At 39.7% G+C, this 18,283-nt stretch overlaps 1 protein-coding gene across 1 annotated transcript in view; it reads right to left on the reverse strand.

Annotated features, from left to right (window-relative positions):
• Positions 1-4,852: 4,852 nt before the first annotated feature.
• Positions 4,853-18,283, reverse strand: part of LOC126248793 (uncharacterized) — a 189,537-nt gene continuing 176,106 nt past the window's right edge. Inside the window, exons 8-11 of the mRNA XM_049950184.1 lie at positions 8,158-8,261; positions 6,117-6,245; positions 5,669-5,769; positions 4,853-5,290 (exon numbers count right to left, since the gene is read on the reverse strand). Coding sequence (XP_049806141.1) covers positions 5,006-5,290; positions 5,669-5,769; positions 6,117-6,245; positions 8,158-8,261 — 619 coding nt within the window. The 3' untranslated portion in view covers positions 4,853-5,005. The remainder of the gene's footprint in view (positions 5,291-5,668; positions 5,770-6,116; positions 6,246-8,157; positions 8,262-18,283) is intronic.

Below are 18,283 nucleotides of genomic sequence, written 5' to 3' on the forward strand. Positions count from 1 at the left end.
ATTTTTGGGAAACAATGATCTTGTGAGCTATGTAAAATCAGTGGAAAAAATGGTCTAGGCCGTGACATTATTTTAATAAAATTACCAGTTTTGGCCTAGTCTCAGTGCACTTCAGTGACTGATGACTGTATGGACATTTTATTTGCAGGTGCAATTAAAATGCTGGTGTCATCTGCACAATTTTTTGATCCAGTCATATCACTTTTAATTTTATTATCAATGTCAAGGAGGAAACAGAAGTCTTCAGATAGACATGTGGTACAACATATTCTGTAAGTGATTTAGTGGATGAATGTGCCAGTCTAATAACTCATCTGGCCTTAATATCATCATTTGCTGCACTGGTTTGGAATCCCCGAGACATTTTTCAGCTAGTTTGTGGATGATAATGCCCTGTTCAATTATTTCAAATGTTTTCGACAGATCTAGTGAAATGTTAGTGGTATTTTCTGTTATCCAGATCCTGAATGCTTATGGCTAGCTGTTGACTCTTATTTGCCAAAACCATGCTGATTTTGTGAATTTTTTACTTTATATTTTGCAATGTAGCTTTTAAGCCTGATTTAAGAAAAACTGTTATAGCTTGCATCATGTAAGATGACAGTTCCACACACAGAGGCAGAGCAGTGGAGGGATGAGAACTGTGCATGCGTGCAGCAGAGAGCGGTCAAACAAAATCCGTGTTGCCGAGCTGTGTTGCTACTGACAGTCAGGCTCATTTGCCTTGGTACATAGTATTATAGTTCAAATCTATGAGGCGAATAGTAAATATTAAAACCAATTTTGATCAGTTATCATGAGACAAATATTAATTCATGTCTTGACAATGTGGCAACCACTGCTCCACAGATTTACTCTGCGTGATGTCATGATGTGAGAACAGTGGACACAGCTTTTTGAATATGTGGAGTACAGTTTCTCTCAAAATGACAATTGTCCAACGACAAGATCATTGAAACTGCTTGCAATAAGTATTATTTATTGCGACTTGAACTGTATTATACCTAAAAATTTAACGCACAACGAAATTAACTTAAGCACAATCTGATATCTTTATATTTGCTTGACAACTGCTTCTCTCAATAAAATTTTTAAAAATGTGTGTGGTGGTTGTGTGTGTGTGCGCGCGCGCGCGCAAAAAAGAACACGTGGTAGAAGAGACTAATGAAAAGATTATCGTAAAAATTGTCAGTAAGTTGTCTTATTTTTTGCTGCTAGTGGGCATTGTGAGTGTAAACTAACTCGTTCAACATTACAGTGAGAAACAATTATAATCCACTGAACAAGCAAAGAATTAACCATCATCTGCGAGTAACTCCAGGGAATGATGATCGATAACATGGAATACCAACGACATCTCGACCAGTAACAATTACTGTCATTTTGGGGCATTACCCAGTTCATGCCTTGAAAATGACAGGGGTTTACATGTGACAAATTTATCCAGCTGCATTCTCATGTGTTATTGGAGCATACAACATGGTGGGAGAAGCTTAACTTCTCCTTGGGCAATATGTCTAATGTTATAGTCTGCATAATTCAAAGGATACAAAGTGCTAATCAAAAAGGCTTGGAAGTTCTCATAATTATGTATGCAACTGATGTGTTGACAAACACATTTTTTTAAACCACAAGACTTTAAAACTAAAAAATATTATTACTTTGTTCCAAAGCGTACATAATGATACTGTCTCTTCTATTTGAGTCTGTTTCCGAACAATCTGATTGTAAATTTACCATTATAGGTTCAAGACATATATCAGTCATTGCTTCCCTGTAAAATTATTCTTTCTGAAGCTTTTCAGCATGCTGCACAGACTGATCACAATACAGGTGGGTTGTTATCTATTGCCTCATGCACAAGCGATTGAGTGAATGTTATCTTGAATGTGTGTTTTTTTTCTTCCATATAGCCTTATCGTACTTTTTAGACAGGGAAAAATATTCGCTTTTCTGGTGTTCGTACTTTGTGTTTTCTCTGTCACTGTTGAATTATAACTGGCAATGACCAACTTCAAAGCAAGGTATGACAAGAATTGTGAATCTCGTCCTGAAACTGACCACATTCATTTCTGAATGGTGGTCACTGCTGTTTTTCTTACATGTAAAGACAAGTTTAATAGCAGAAACAAAACCAGAAGAAGAGTCAGCATGAAGAACACTTATCCAAGAACTTAATCCTAAGAAAATTTTGAAACTGCCAGTACCATCACTCCTTTTACACCGGATCTTCCTGGATTGATTCTAATTTGCTTGTGTTTCATCAAGTAATACACTGTTGAATTACTTCCTCCTCTTGTATCTTTAATCTTTATATGGGATGTAGTTTGTGCTGCACCTACGTCACTTCTTTTAACTAAAAACTCTTCTCAATGTCAGGCATCAATGTCTTAAAATTTTTCCGTTGACGAAGCGCTTATCATGGAAGCTAATTTTCTCGTACATAGTTGTAACACGATTTTTGCGATGTCAGACAATCATCATTCACATGGAGCACTTTAAAAAAACATTGTTGAAATCATCCAATTGTGTTACAGGTTCCTTGTGATTTTGATGCTTTCCAGGCCACATGAAACCAACTTTTTGTACGGTTCATACAATGCTCTTTACAGTTCTCTTGCTACCACCACATGGTTCTGGAGTCCGTTCTTGTGTCTTCAGGTGTCAACAGGAGGAGCCCTGCTTTCAAGTCTACGTTTGAAAAAGTTATAAATGTGGTAAATTATCTCCCTCACCTACTTGTGAAGTACATCACATTTATTGCCGTCACCTGCCCTTCTCTTTTTTTTTTTTTTTTTTTTAAAAAAAAAAGAATGTGTTTAACATTTACAGATTCACATTCACACCTGTACTGCTATGAGAAAAATAGAAAATAAAAATAACTGACAGTTGCATGAATAATTCAGCTGTTTCAAAGTACGGCATCAGTGCAGCATGTTGGAGAGAGATTCTCGCTGTCTAGCTGTAACTTGTTGCTAGACATTCAGAAAGAAAATAAATATTATTGTTTGCCAGTGGCTAGTGGAGGGGGATGCGCAGAACGGCTGAAAATTGGGCCACCTTCCAACGTGACACTGACTTTAGTTGTGAGAAAACCAAGTTGAGATGCACGGCACTTGCTTGTATTAGTGTCTCCCTTTTTGAATAGGTGAGTTGCTTAAGCTACTCTGGAAAGTTAAAGTTGAAAAGGTTGTATTAACTATATTGGCTTTAATACATAATGAGGTTTTAAATATATAATGTGAAACACGCAAATATTTGTTTTTAAATGACTTCAACTTAATCTAACTTCAAGGACTAGGTGTAACAGTAGCCTTTAATTTTTCTGAAAGGCATGTAGGTCTGTCAGATTAGTACTCTAGAAGTACAGTTTAGCAATGTTGCTAAAATATTTATTGAACTGATCAATTAATTATCTTAGGTCTGAAAGTAATTTTGTACCAGAGGAAAAATATGTTTTTTGGTGTAACCTATGTGCCAGTTTATGATCTGTCCACATACAAGACGGCTTTCATCTTATATGTTGTTATTACATGTGTCTGTTCAAAATCTGACTATATTCTACAGTTTCTAAATTTTGATTTAGTGTTGTGTTTGATGAAAAGTGAAGTTTTTTTTTCTATCTCCCCTCCGTCTCATGGAAATTATAATCCCTTGTCACCCAACCTTTTTTAACAGTCTTAACCCTTCACTTTTTCCATAGGAAATGTTATATCTAAATAAACATACAAATTGTGGACATTCTCAGCAGTTTCATAGCTGGTGGCTGGAGGTGGGCAGCTGTCATAGGCACAGTCCTCAGGGGTACAAACTTTTGATATTATGTTTTTCTCTCTTCCTAAAAAAGTAAGTCTGATTGGTGACAGGGTGGGGGGCAGCAAAAACTCAAATTTTACCGGTTGTGTTCATGACCCTTCCTACAATGCTGAGTCTCAAACATATTATTTACTTAATTTTTGCTGAATATTTCTTCTCATGTTTCCATTTAACTTAATGCTATAAATATCCTGATATCAAAAAAGTCAATTTGTTCATTAATCTGTAATTCTCACTTATTGTCACTTAATTGAATGAAACTTTGTTTCATCACTATAGTTCAGATCTATTATATTATTGTTATAGTTAAGGGTGCAGTGTTCTATAAAAATTGTATCACTGCCCAGCTGTTTTTACCTAAAATTTGCAGTACTTCTGTAACTTTATACAGAACATTATCAGTTGCTTACATACTAATGTAATGTTCAGCCACACAGTGTTAACTGGAATTTACATTGCTGAGATAGCAGATGTTGTGATTAATTATTGAAGTAGTTGTTAAATCCTTTTACTTTCTCTTTGAATATCTGGGTATTTCCAGTTTTATGCCTCATAACCTTTGCACTGAGCAACACACCCCCAAACCCTTGGCAGAGATGAATAATCTGTGCAGGAGTCACTTTTAATTATGTGATGTGTATTTCACAATTCAATTTAAATCACTTGCACTATTAACCACAAACACACTTAGGCACCAATGAATTTGCTACACAATGGCAAGTAACTAAGAATCCTCACACCTAATGGAACTGGTGTAAGAAAGGATTAAAATGGTATGAAGTAATTACTGTTTTAGTTTCCATTCAGACAGAGAAAACTTACATAGATATTTCTATGTAACAGACATGTCCTACTAGCTTTAAGTTTTAAATCAGTAATTTATTTCTTTAGACAAGTTTTCTATAAACAGAAAGAAGAGGATTAAAATAAAAATACAATTTTTATTATTGCATAATGTAAAGTGAAATATATACTAAAATTAGGCTATAACATTTTAATACATAGTAGTTTTTTTCCAGCTGAATATACAGATGAACTGGCAAAGAGAGTAACAAAACGAAAATGATATAGCACCAATATGAGTACAAAGGAAAGTACAAATTTTTTTTCTTACATGCACAGGTTCTGAAAATATCAACATGCATGAAGTATCTCAAAGCCACAAAGGATAAGCTTTTTGTACTGTTCCTTACAGAGACTGAACAGAACCATACTCTTCTACATTCACAGGAGAAGAAGGTTCTGAATTGATACTAATGAATGTTCCTGCTTCTGAGCAGGCATAATCTGCATCTCCATAGTGAGTTACAGAGAAATAGCTTTTCTCAGACTCTGAGCTCCTGCAGGAATAAGTAGGTTCCAATTCAGAGTTCCTGCAGGAGTAAGTAGGCTCCGTTTCTGAGCTGATTTGTTTGCTAAGGCTGGATCGTTGATTGCTGTTTCTTGGGATCGGCACTTCAGATAACTGATGTCTCTGCTCAGAAGAGAAATCTGATGTTACATAAGCGTTCTTGTTCATAATTTCTATCAGAGAGAAATTTTCTACCTCACATGCAGCTGAGTGCCCAGAGTTTTCTGAAGTAGTATCACTCCAGTGGAATGATAATATAAGGGAATTGAATTTGCAAAGAACACTTTCTAAAGAGGAATCTTCTAAATCTCTCATTTCATTAATTTCTGTCTGCAGATAATTTAATTTTGAAAGTGAACTATCAGACATATTTTTGTCAATGCAAGGAAATAACCAGTGTGTCACATGTGAAAACAAAGTTCTTCCTCTGTCTCCAGAAATGCTATCAAATGAAGAAATGTTTGGTACACACCCATGTATGGCAGAATTGTCACTTCTTACCTTGACTGAATATGCCGTGTCAGCCTTTATCTTGTGATTACTTGTAAAAGGATGTTTTCTTTTAACCTCAAAGGTGCTTCTCCTTTCAACTTTTCTTTCACCTTAAAAATGAAATAGTTTATGTTAATGGCCATTGTTAAATAATAAAACCCAGTGCCTATTTTTCAATACAATCTCTGGGGGGGGAATAAAAGTTTGAGAATTTTATTTGCAGTCTGTAAAGAAGTTTGGTTTTGAAAGAACATTTAACAATAAGAAAATGTTTTATGGTATAAGTGGGATAGAGTATTACAAAGCAAAAAGCAGAAAACTGAGTTTTTTGTTACTTTAATAACTGTGTACAAAAGACTTTAGTGATATCTTCAAGAAGTTTGACAAGATTTTTTTTCACATCAGTTCAAATTTCACTCTGACGACATGATTTTTCTGCTCATGGTTGTAAACTTACTCTCATGGTCATGGATATTGTTTCTGTTTATTGTGTACTTGGTGACAGAGCCAAGTTGTATTTCATCATTTTCTTCATGGACTTTGTAATCTTTGCCCCATGGTGTTACCAGGTAGTCATCAACAGTTGCTGAAAAGTAGTAAACAGCAGATTAAATTATAAAAATCAAACATATCAGTCTAATTATCCATACAGGAATTCTACATAAATACCAACGCCAATCACATTATTGCAATCATTTAATGTTTAAGTATAAACACTAGAAAAACATTGTGGTATCAAAGCAGTATAATTTTGGACTCTACAGGGCTCTGAGGCCAGACAACATTTAGATCATAAAAAAAGAGTTAGGAGTCAAAGATAGGAGATGAGTCAGTGGTGAAAGTAAAGCTGTGAGGGTGGGTTCTGAGTTGTGCTTTGATAGTGCAACTGGGAGGGTGTGGGGGAGTGGGAGGGTGTGGGGGAGTGGGAGGGTGTGGGGGAGTGGGAGGGTGTGGGGGAGTGGGAGGGTGTGGGGGAGTGGGAGGGTGTGGGGGAGTGGGAGGGTGTGGGGGAGTGGGAGGGAGTGTGGGAGTGGGAGGGAGTGTGGGAGTGGGAGGGAGTGTGGGAGTGGGAGGGAGTGTGGGAGTGGGAGGGAGTGTGGGAGTGGGAGGGAGTGGGTGGGAGTGGGAGTGGGAGTGGGTGGGAGTGGGAGTGGGTGGGAGTGGGAGTGGGGGGAGTGGGAGGGGGTGGGGGTGTGGGAGGGGGGAGATCAGTGACACAGCAGTTGCCACTGGACAACCAGCACAATGAATCTAGAAACAGAAGGTGCTACCCCAGCATGCACCATCTCTGTGATGGTATGACTATCTAGCTCATCAGATACTGCCTTCTAGTTATGAAAGTGAGAGCCATGCCAGTTTCACAGCAGTCAGGCCTAGCACCTGCTGATGAAGGTTGAAATTTCACTCAAATTAGACATGGCAAGTTAACCAAGTGTTTCATCCAAGGATTTTGTAACCAACAATGCATCATGTTTTAAAAAAATGATATTCACACTACTGTCATATCAAACCATCAAGAGACTGCACTTTTAAGTGTATACGTAGCTGTAGTAGCTTGTGGAGCAGGGAAAAATGATAGTTTTATTACTCAGCAAGTTTATCCATCAAGGTATAAATACCTTTTAATAGTAGTGCTTTCATACAAAAGAAATTTATTTATCTAGGGGGACATTTGTAATATATCAATTATTCTGAAGAACTGACACTGTGCAACAGTAATAAAATTGTCACAACAGATGGGCCAGGATTTTAATTTATAGGCTTACTCTTATGGGGATCTTGCCACTAATCTAGAAAGATGTTTCTAGGGAATACTACAACACTACGTTAAAAAATAAGATAGTTAGTATGAAAAGTTAAAATTAAATTAAGGGACAGTATGGCCACAATATGTATGTCATTTGATGCAGGTAGTGTGTAGTCTTCAGATTCAGTCACAAAATTCAGAGAATTAGCCTTTATCATTTACTGATATATTAATATGTTCTCTGAGTTACCACTTCCCTCAGATATTATGCATTTACAATTGTGTCCAACAGTTACTGGAACAATGAATAGTTAAATCAACAATCTGAGTGATTCTCAGAGTAAACCAACTACTGTCAACCATGTGAAATGCTATATGGATGTTATGCTATAATCGCAATTCAAATTAATTTGAAGTAGACAGGTCAAAATCTATTTTTAAAATGCCACCTGTTTCCTGGCACAATAAATTGCAGTGCAAGGTGTTCATTCATTAATACATGGTGCAACATCTAGTAGATATCAGTAATTCTTACCAAAAAATCATGCATAATGAAGCAGCAGTGATTGGTTGATTTGGAGGATGGGACCAAACAGCAAGGTCATCAGTCCCATTGGATCACAGAAGGATGGGGAAGGAAGTCTGCAACGCCCTTCCAAAGGGATCGTCCCGGCATTACGAAGTAGTGGTAACTAACAGATCTAAGAAATATTTTTAAAAATTGACAAAATTCAAAAATTATGTTTCTTACTTTTTTGAGGTGATGTCATGCCAGTCAAGCAGTTAAGACCCTTGTATGAGCCTACTGCATCCAAGCGATACTCTTGAAACCTTGCTTTATTTCTTATATTGTAGCTGAAAATTTTTGAAGTTAATTCAGTATGTTGTTTGAGTTGTTATGCAATGCAAAATTATTTTAATCATCATTATTAAATTTGAATTACAATTGCTGATAACCTTTCCCCTTCCCATCAATATATGCAGGATTGAAAGCAAAAAGTGATCTCACATAACGAAGTATATCCCCCTTGACTTCACTGTTAGCTACAAAGGTAGTGTACATTGCAAAATGGACATTGAGGGAAATGAATTTGAACAACACATCTTTGCCAAAGAAAATGGACCCTGGTCTCCTGCTGCCATAATTCTGGCAGGGATGACAAGACAATGGAAAGATTATTGTTTCAGAAATGTCAGGATCTATTGCAAAGAGGAATAAAGACATTGTGCCCTGAGATAGAACCAGAGCCTCAAGTCCACATCTACATCTATGTGATTACTCTGCTATTCAGAGTCAGTGGCAGTGAGGATCCTGAGAAAGAAATTGACCAGCCAGGTATTCCACAACCAAAGAAAGAGGCAAAAATGCTGTTTGTGAATTATCGACATGTTTAGATAAGTATTTCAGAAGTATAAAATCAAATCCTTATGCCATTATAAAATATGTTATCTCAGTAATCTATTTTTGGTGTATTTGTGAACTTAGAATTTTAGATGGTTTTGGGCCCATTAATGGCTTCAGTAAAAATTTAGTTCAAACAATGCCATAAAACTCAGTAAAAATACAAATATTTTACAAAAAATCTCAGTTTAGGGCCAGTTTATTTGGTTTTTAATTTTTTACTTCACAATGCACTGTGGGTCTGAACAGGTTAACCACTAAATGCTCTATGTTAACTTAAAAAAAGTCTGCATTATCTGACAAAGGACTTGAGAGTAATATATATATATGCAGAATTTGTTTCTTAATTACATAAAATTAAACAGTGGTAAGAAAGTGAACTTTAAATCACATTATTTCAAACACCTTTTTTCCACCAATAATTAATCTGTCAACTCACTCAAATTCAGAGATAGAAATATTTTTTACAAGTTATTAAAAAATTTGAACATAAAAATTGTACTAGCTCAAAATCCAAAATGTTCAACAACAGACCCCTTTCTGCTTTCCATCTCTCATATGTACAAAATTACTTTCAGTTTACAGTATACTTACAAACCAGTATGTAATGGTTAATACTATTTCCATTTGCATTCATCACTCTTAAGAGATGTAAAACCTCAATAAAGGACAGAAATTTACTGGAAGAAAATTACTTAGACTGGCCAAAAAGAAGTGCATTTAAAGATAGAAAGTTAACATGTGATTAGCACTTAAAGTAAAATTACATAAGCAGATAAAATGCTGAAGGAACAAGGTGACATCATCACAAATAAAGTTACTATGAACAATAAGGTAGTGTCTGCTCCTCCTGTCAGAAGAGTTGAATGGGAAAGAAGAGGGAAGAACGGAAAGTACTAGAGAGGTTTAGGGAAAATGGTACAATTGAGAAAAGTCACCTGGAACCCTGGGTCAGGGGGAACTTACCGAACAGGATGAGAAGGAAAGACTGATTAAAGGGGACTGCACTGGATGAGATTTGGGAACCTGAGAGCTTAAAGGTGGAAGATAGAGTAATATGTAAGACATTACTACTATATCAACATGCACATGCTAATAAGAGTGTAAAGCTAAGTGCCTTGTATGTAAGAGGTGGGAGAGGTGACAACATAAAATAGACAGGTAAGAAAATGAAAGCGGGAGATAGAAGGAAGTAATGTAAATTAAGGTCAGATGGGTGGCAAGAACCAAGAACATATTGTAGTGCTAGTTCCCGGCTGTGTAGCTCTGATAAACTAGTTTCTGGGGAAGAATCCATATGGCACGTTTGGTGAAACAGGCACCAAGGTTATGACTGACATATTGCACAGCATGCTCTGCAACAGAATAGTGTTTGTTGCATGTATACACCCTGTGCCTATGCCCATTAGCCTGACTGGCAACTGGATGGTAGTCATACTGATTTATAAGCCTACACACTGTTTACGTAACAGCTGGTATGTGCCGTGTCGTTTCATAGGTGGTTCTTCCTTTGATAGTATATGTTCTTCCTTTGATAGTATATGTTTTGCCAATTAGAGTGCTGGAGTAGATGGTGGTAGGAGGGTGCATGTGGCAAGTCTTCCAATGGGGACAGGATAGGAGCCATATGATAGGGTGCAGAAGGAGCATAGGGTCCAACAAGGATACTGTTGAGATTGGGAGGGCAACAAAAAGCTGTTCTAGGTGTGGTGGAAAACATCTAAAATAGAATGGATCTCATTTCAGTGCATGGTTTTGGGAAGTCATGGCCTTGAAGTAACTGATTAATACATTGAAGACCAGGATAATACTGGCTGGCAAGTAGTTTTTCTCCTTTTTCTTTTTTTTTTTTTTGGGGGGGGGGGGGGGGTGTCAGCAATACCAGGATTCGATGTGCGATGTGATGGTCCAGGAAAACTGTTTTTGAACTAGGCTATTGGGATAATTACGTCCAGTGTAGGCTGAAGTAAGAGTGTTGGTGTATTGCTGTAAAGTGTCTGCATCAGAACAAATATGATTGCTCGAATGCCAAGGCTGTATGGGAGGAAATGTTTGACATGGAAAGGATGGCAACTGACAAAATGTAAGTATTGTTGTTTGTTAGTAGGTCTAATGTGGATGGAAGTGTGTAGCTGGCCTTCAGTGAGGATGAGATCAACATCAAGGAAAGTGGCATGGGATTCGGAAAGGGATTATGTGAAATTTAATTGGGAGAAGATACTTAGAGATTCCAGGAATTTTAACAGGTCAGCCTCACCACGAGCACATATGGTAAAGATGTCATCAATGTATATGAACCAAACCATGGACAGAAGGCATATTGATCACAGGAAAGCACCCTCCAAAGTGACCCATGAAAAGACTGGCACAGGAAGGAGCCACCCCGGTTCCCATGGCTGTTACCCTGATCTGTTTGTATGTCTGTCAATTGAAGGTGAAGTAATTGTTGGTTATACAGTTGGTTAGGGTGAGCAAGACGAATGTCATAGGTTTGGAATGAAGTGGATGTTGACTGAGGAAATGTTCAGCAGCAGACAGACCATGTACCTCGGGGATGTTGGTTTAGAGGGAGATGGTATCAGTGGTGACAAGCAAGGTGTGTCCTGGGAGTGGGACGGGCATGGATTTCAGATGATCTAGGAAATAGTTGGTATCTTTGATGTACGAGGGAAGTCTTTGTACTATGTGTTGCAGATGTTGATCTACGAAGACAGATATACACTCCTGGAAATGGAAAAAAGAACACATTGACACCGGTGTGTCAGACCCACCATACTTGCTCCGGACACTGCGAGAGGGCTGTACAAGCAATGATCACACGCACGGCACAGCGGACACACCAGGAACCGCGGTGTTGGCCATCGAATGGCGCTAGCTGCGCAGCATTTGTGCACCGCCGCCGTCAGTGTCAGCCAGTTTGCCGTGGCATACGGAGCTCCATCGCAGTCTTTAACACTGGTAGCATGCCGCGACAGCGTGGACGTGAACCGTATGAGCAGTTGACAGACTGAGCGAGGGCGTATAGTGGGCATGCGGGAGGCCGGGTGGACGTACCGCCGAATTGCTCAACACGTGGGGCGTGAGGTCTCCACAGTACATCGATGTTGTCGCCAGTGGTCGGCGGAAGGTGCACGTGCCCGTCGACCTGGGACCGGACCGCAGCGACGCACGGATGCACGCCAAGACCGTAGGATCCTACGCAGTGCCGTAGGGGACCGCACCGCCACTTCCCAGCAAATTAGGGACACTGTTGCTCCTGGGGTATCGGCGAGGACCATTCGCAACCATCTCCATGAAGCTGGGCTACGGTCCCGCACACCGTTAGGCCGTCTTCCGCTCACGCCCCAACATCGTGCAGCCCGCCTCCAGTGGTGTCGCGACAGGCGTGAATGGAGGGACGAATGGAGACGTGTCGTCTTCAGCGATGAGAGTCGCTTCTGCCTTGGTGCCAATGATGGTCGTATGCGTGTTTGGCGCCATGCAGTTGAGCGCCACAATCAGGACTGCATACGACCGAGGCACACAGGGCCAACACCCGGCATCATGGTGTGGGGAGCGATCTCCTACACTGGCCGTACACCACTGGTGATCGTCGAGGGGACACTGAATAGTGTACGGTACATCCAAACCGTCATCGAATCCATCGTTCTACCATTCCTAGACCGGCAAGGGAACTTGCTGTTCCAACAGGACAATGCATGTCCGCATGTATCCCGTGCCACCCAACGTGCTCTAGAAGGTGTAAGTCAACTACCCTGGCCAGTAAGATCTCCGGATCTGTCCCCCATTGAGCATGTTTGGGACTGGATGAAGCGTCGTCTCACGCGGTCTGCACGTCCAGCACGAACGCTGGTCCAACTGAGGCGCCAGGTGGAAATGGCATGGCAAGCCGTTCCACAGGACTACATCCAGCATCTCTACAATCGTCTCCATGGGAGAATAGCAGCCTGCATTGCTGCGAAAGGTGGATATACACTGTACTAGTGCCGACATTGTGCATGCTCTGTTGCCTGTGTCTCTGTGCCTGTGGTTCTGTCAGTGTGATCATGTGATGTATCTGACCCCAGGAATGTGTCAATAAAGTTTCCCCTTCCTGGGACAATGAATTCACGGTGTTCTTATTTCAATTTCCAGGAGTGTACATTCGGTGGGTGCTTTGAAGCCAGCAACTATAGGATTACCAGGATGATTGGGTTTGTGGGTCTTAGGAAGAAGGTAAAAGGCGGGGGTGCTCTGAAGAGTAGCACAATACACTTCAGAGTTGATCGTTTGACCATGGGGAAGGACATCGAACAGAATAACCCCTTCAGCGTCCCAGAAGACTGTAACCATGACTTTACCGGCTGAGGGTATGGCTTTAAACTTTTTCTTGGTAGGGGAGTGGGTGTGGCGCCACTCCATTGATTGCCATTTTGTTTCAGGTTCGAAGTGACGAACCCATGTTTCATCGCCTGTAACAATCTTTGACAAGAAATTGTCACCCTCAGCCACATGACGAGCAAGCAATTCCGCACAGATGGTTCTTCTTTGCTCTTTATGGTGTTCGGTTAGACAACGAGGGACCCAGCGGGAACAAACCTTTGAATATCCCAACTGGTGAACAATTGTGACAGCACTACCAACAGAGATGTCAAGTTGAGCACTGAGCTGTTTGATGGTGATCCGTCGATCATCTCGAACGAGTGTGTTCGCACGCTCCGCCATTGCAGGAGTCACAGCTGTGCACAGCCGGCCCGCACGCGGGAGATCAGACAGTTTTGCTTGACCTTGCGGCAATGATGACACACGTTTTGCCCAACGACTCACCGTGCTTTTGTCCACTGCCAGATCACCGTAGACATTCCGCAAGCGCCTATGAATATCTGAGATGCCCTGGTTTTCCGCCAAAAGAAACTCGATCACTGCCCGTTGTTTGCAACGCACATCCGTTACAGACGCCATTTTAACAGCTCCGTACAGCGCTGCCACCTGTCGGAAGTCAATGAAACTATACGAGACGAAGCGGGAATGTTTGAAAATATTCCACAAGAAATTTCCGGTTTTTTCAACCAAAATTGGCCGAGAAAAAAAATGTGTTGCATTACTTATTGAACTGCCCTCGTATATACATATGTGAGATGACACGGGAATGTTTAAGGATGTCACGAATTTTTTGGGCCAAAACATGCGAAGAAAAATGATGTTCCATTACATAATGGACACCCCTCATACTTCTGGAATTCAAAGGTCGGAGTTTTGACCTCAGTTTACTGAGCAGTATGACAATCCTCAACCACACTTACCTCTGATTAGAAGATTTCTGACATTGTTCACTACAAAAAATTCCCAATAATTTAACATTCCTGGTAGCTGATTGTGTAGCATGTAAGTCTCTTAATCATGAAGTCTCTGGTTCAATTCTCATTAGGAACAACTTTCTTTTTTGTTTTATTTGCATTCTATATTTATCATCAAATCAAAATGTTAAATACTGAATCTTGATTTCTTAATGAAAAAATACAATATCTATTTTTAATTACTCACTGGATTAAATAAAATAATTGATACTGTTTATGTACATCACTATTACTGTTCAGTTAAAAAAAGTGTTTTCTATTTGATGCATTAAATTTTTGTACAAAATTTGAATTTATTGTGAATACTCATTTTCATATGATTAGTAATTAAAGTAAAAAAGTTATTTTTTAATAAAAGTATGATTTGTGTTAATAAGCATTTCTATTTTCTGATAAAAGTAAAATAAATTGTGACTAGTAAAAACTGAAGAAAGATCTTCATGATTACAAGACTTTTCTGCTACACATGCAGCTACCAGTGACTATTGGAATGCTGAAAATGTTCTGCTCTAACGGCACCAGAAAAGGGGGGGGGGGCAGGAGAATGGGGGATTGCTGTCAGACACAGATGCCCTGGTAAATTGCATTGCCAGGTTGTTATCAGTGGCTGTGTCAGACTTCACTATGCTGTCGTTTAAGATGCATGGAATATCAATCACTTATTGTTGACCACAAAAACCATAATTTGGCTCACAGCTATATGAAATTCAATTGTAGATATGAAACTTGCCCATCATTTCTTTTACTTTTTTATGATGTAGCAAGCTCTATATCTAAGACATTTAAACAGAGTCTTGATGAGTGGTGGAGGAAAGAAGCTGCAAGCAACTGCGGACTAGCGCACACTGGAACAAATGATGGTGTTGCCTAGGCTAAGAAGTCATACTTTGATCACTCCAGCAATTGGTGGAGAAGGTTGACAAGACCACCCTTACAGATGGAGCTTCAGAGCAGCTCAGTTTGCAGCACAGAAGTGATCACGGCCACCTGGTTATGAGTAGAATAGCAGGACTGTACCACACACTTTGAAGGTTTTGTGACAAGCTAGGCTGCAACTTCTGTACTTGCACCATAGGGTTGAGAACTGTAGAACCACCCTAAATGGGCCAGGTGTGCACTACACATCGGAGGCTAGTAACCATGGAGCTGATTATGCATAGGTTGAACACAAGGGTTCTTTGTTTTAGGTTAGATGACACTCCATCCAGCCCAGATAATGGTAGCTGTAGGAGATCCAGACACAGCAATAGCCTAAGATTTGAAGGAAGGCTGCTATCGCACCTCCCTCCCCTCTCCCCCACCTTTTAGAGTATTAAAATCCTAGTAGTTAACTCACAAAGCATTTGCAACAAAGTGTCAGGGTTTGGAGTGCTCCAAAAACTAGTGGAGCTCACGTAATACTAGGTGTAGAAAGCTGGCTGCAACCTGAAGTTAACAGCAGTGAGATTTTTTTTTTTTTTTTGGGGGGGGGGGGGGGGGGGAATTGCGGCATATATCAAAGGACAGACGAATGGTAAATGGAGATGGTCTATTTGTCACATTGGACAAGAAAATTAAATCCAGTATCACTGAAACAGAAGCTCGTACAGACGTTTACCAATCATACTGCAATCATCAGTAGAGTCTTTAATCATCCATCAATTAATTGGGAAAATTAAAGTTTTGGTGGGCTGGGTGTGATATGACATCATGTGAAACATTACTGTGTGTCTTTGAAAACTACCTAGAACATACCACTCATGATGGAAATTTATTGGATCTAATGGCAACAAATATACCTGAGGATGTCCATATCGAAACTGGTATTAGTGACCTTGATGTGATTATGGCAATAATGACTAGCAACATACAAAGGACACCTGAAACAAGCAGTAAGATACATATGTTCTTCCAGGAATTTTTGGGTTTGTAGCCAGAATCCATCAACATTCTGCCACGATATTTCAGACCAGAGATGTCTGGCCATCCTCAGGTGAATACACAAAATACTGAAGAGACCTGATGCAGTCATGGTATTTATAGCATTTTTTGCACATGCGAATTGCACTGGCGGTTTACGGCATGCGCATTAGGAGGTGATATGCGTGAGGCAGCCAAGTTGTGTGTGCTGCCCTCAGTACTGAAGTAAGAACAATATAATTGCTGAGTATCAACTAAGCATGTCACTCCATTGTGACCGCATAATTTTAATAATTGGATTCCAATTTTTATCCAGTTGAAAGCTGTTATCCCAATTTATTAAATTATGAGTAGGATGTATTTCCACAGATTCTGTAATTACAGAGTCCCAGAAGCTGGAATCCAGTGCTACAATTTTAGTATTATTGTATTTCATTGAATGTCCCATGGAAATCCAATGTTCTGCTACTGCTGATTATAAAGGATGCCACAGGCGAGTGTGTCATGTTCCACACAGTGTTCCTGGACCGTTCATGTCTTCAGACTCATATATGCAGAGGGAATTTTATAAACACCCGCCTTCCTCAATTGTAAATTGTCTTTACTGGCTCTGACTAAGGCCCTGCTTTTTGCTGGTGGACGGAAGATGACAATATTATTCTTCTAAGCAATCTGCCTATTTTAGAAGACACGTTCCTGGCATATGGAAGGAACATAGTTCATTTATAATCGTCATCAGTCTCCTCAGACTGTTGCTTCTTGTTATAATTGTGCATGGACTTATGTATTTGACGCAAAGTATAGCCATTCTCTTAAAAACCTTCTCCAGATGCACTAATCCTTTGTGAGGGCTATCAGCATCCAGTATTACATGTGCCCAATGAATTAAAGAACTAAGAACACTCGCGGTTTGTGTGGGATGGTGGCAGCTGGACACCTGAAGATATAGATCTGTATGTGTGGGTTTTCTGTACACAAAATGTCCCAAAGACCCATCATTCTTACAGTGTACTAACACATCTAGAAAATGTGATGTCCCATCTTTCTCAATCTCCATAGTAAATTTGATGTCATGTGAAGAGTTTAAATGACAAAGGAATTTTTTCCCCGTTCTTGTTTGCCATGAGGCCATACAATGAAAGTATCATTTACATAATATCAGGAAACTGTAGGCTTTAAGATGGCAGACTCAAGAGCTCTCTCCTCTAAGTCTTCCATAAAAAGATTGGCCACCACAGGGGACAAGGGACTCCTCATGGCGACACCATCAGTTTGTTCAAGAAATTCGTTATTAAATAAAAAATAAGTTGAGGGGAGAGTATGTTCAAATAAAGCTGTCAAATCATCACTGAACAAGTTACCAATAAAATGTAGCGAGTCAAAGGCACTTTGGTAAAAAGTGAGACCACATTGAACCTAATTAGTAAATCCGAGCTGCTCAACTTAACAGTCTTCAAATGATTGATAAAATCCTTGGAATTATGTATATAGTGGCAGCACTTACCCACATATGGCTTGAGTAAGGAGAACAGATTTTATGCAGTAGAACAAGTAGAAGCATCACTATTACTCACTATCAAATGTAGTGGAACACCATCCTTGTGAATCTTGGGCAGCCCATAAAGTCTTTGTTGAACAGCATTGTATGGTCTCAGCCTCTTGATAACTTGTTCAGATAAAGAATTATCATTCAAAAGAGTTGCAGTTTTTCTGGATATATGACTCATTGGGTCCTTATCGATTTTGCGGTACATAGAATCACTTAGTTGACTATATATCTTCTCATTGTAGGCTTCCCTTGTCAAAAGGACCATAGCATTACACTTATCAGCAGGGAGTATGACCATACCAATATCTTCATGGATGTTGCAAAGAGCAGCTCTTTCTGCTGGAGAGATGTTACTCCATTGTGGTGCACATTTCAGCAAGGTATGACATGATTCCCGTCGAACTTCACCTGCAGAATCCGTGGAAAGAGGACTAATAGCCTACTCAATTTGACTGATGAAATCCATTAAAGGAGGTGAAAGTGTAGAAGCAGAGTTTAAATCTTTCACAAGCACTGACATCACCACATCGTCAAACGATATCTCCTTGAGATTCACAACGGATAATCCAGAAGGGGCTTCTTGCAGTTTACAAGTTGCGAGATGATTAAACTTAGTATTTTGTCTATTTGTACTATCTCTGTGGGCCCTGTCTGCCTTGGCCCAAGTTACACCATCAATCCAATCCCATGT

Source organism: Schistocerca nitens, chromosome 1 (assembly GCF_023898315.1).
Source record: "Schistocerca nitens isolate TAMUIC-IGC-003100 chromosome 1, iqSchNite1.1, whole genome shotgun sequence".
In the NCBI taxonomy this organism is placed as follows: Eukaryota; Metazoa; Arthropoda; class Insecta; order Orthoptera; family Acrididae; genus Schistocerca; species Schistocerca nitens.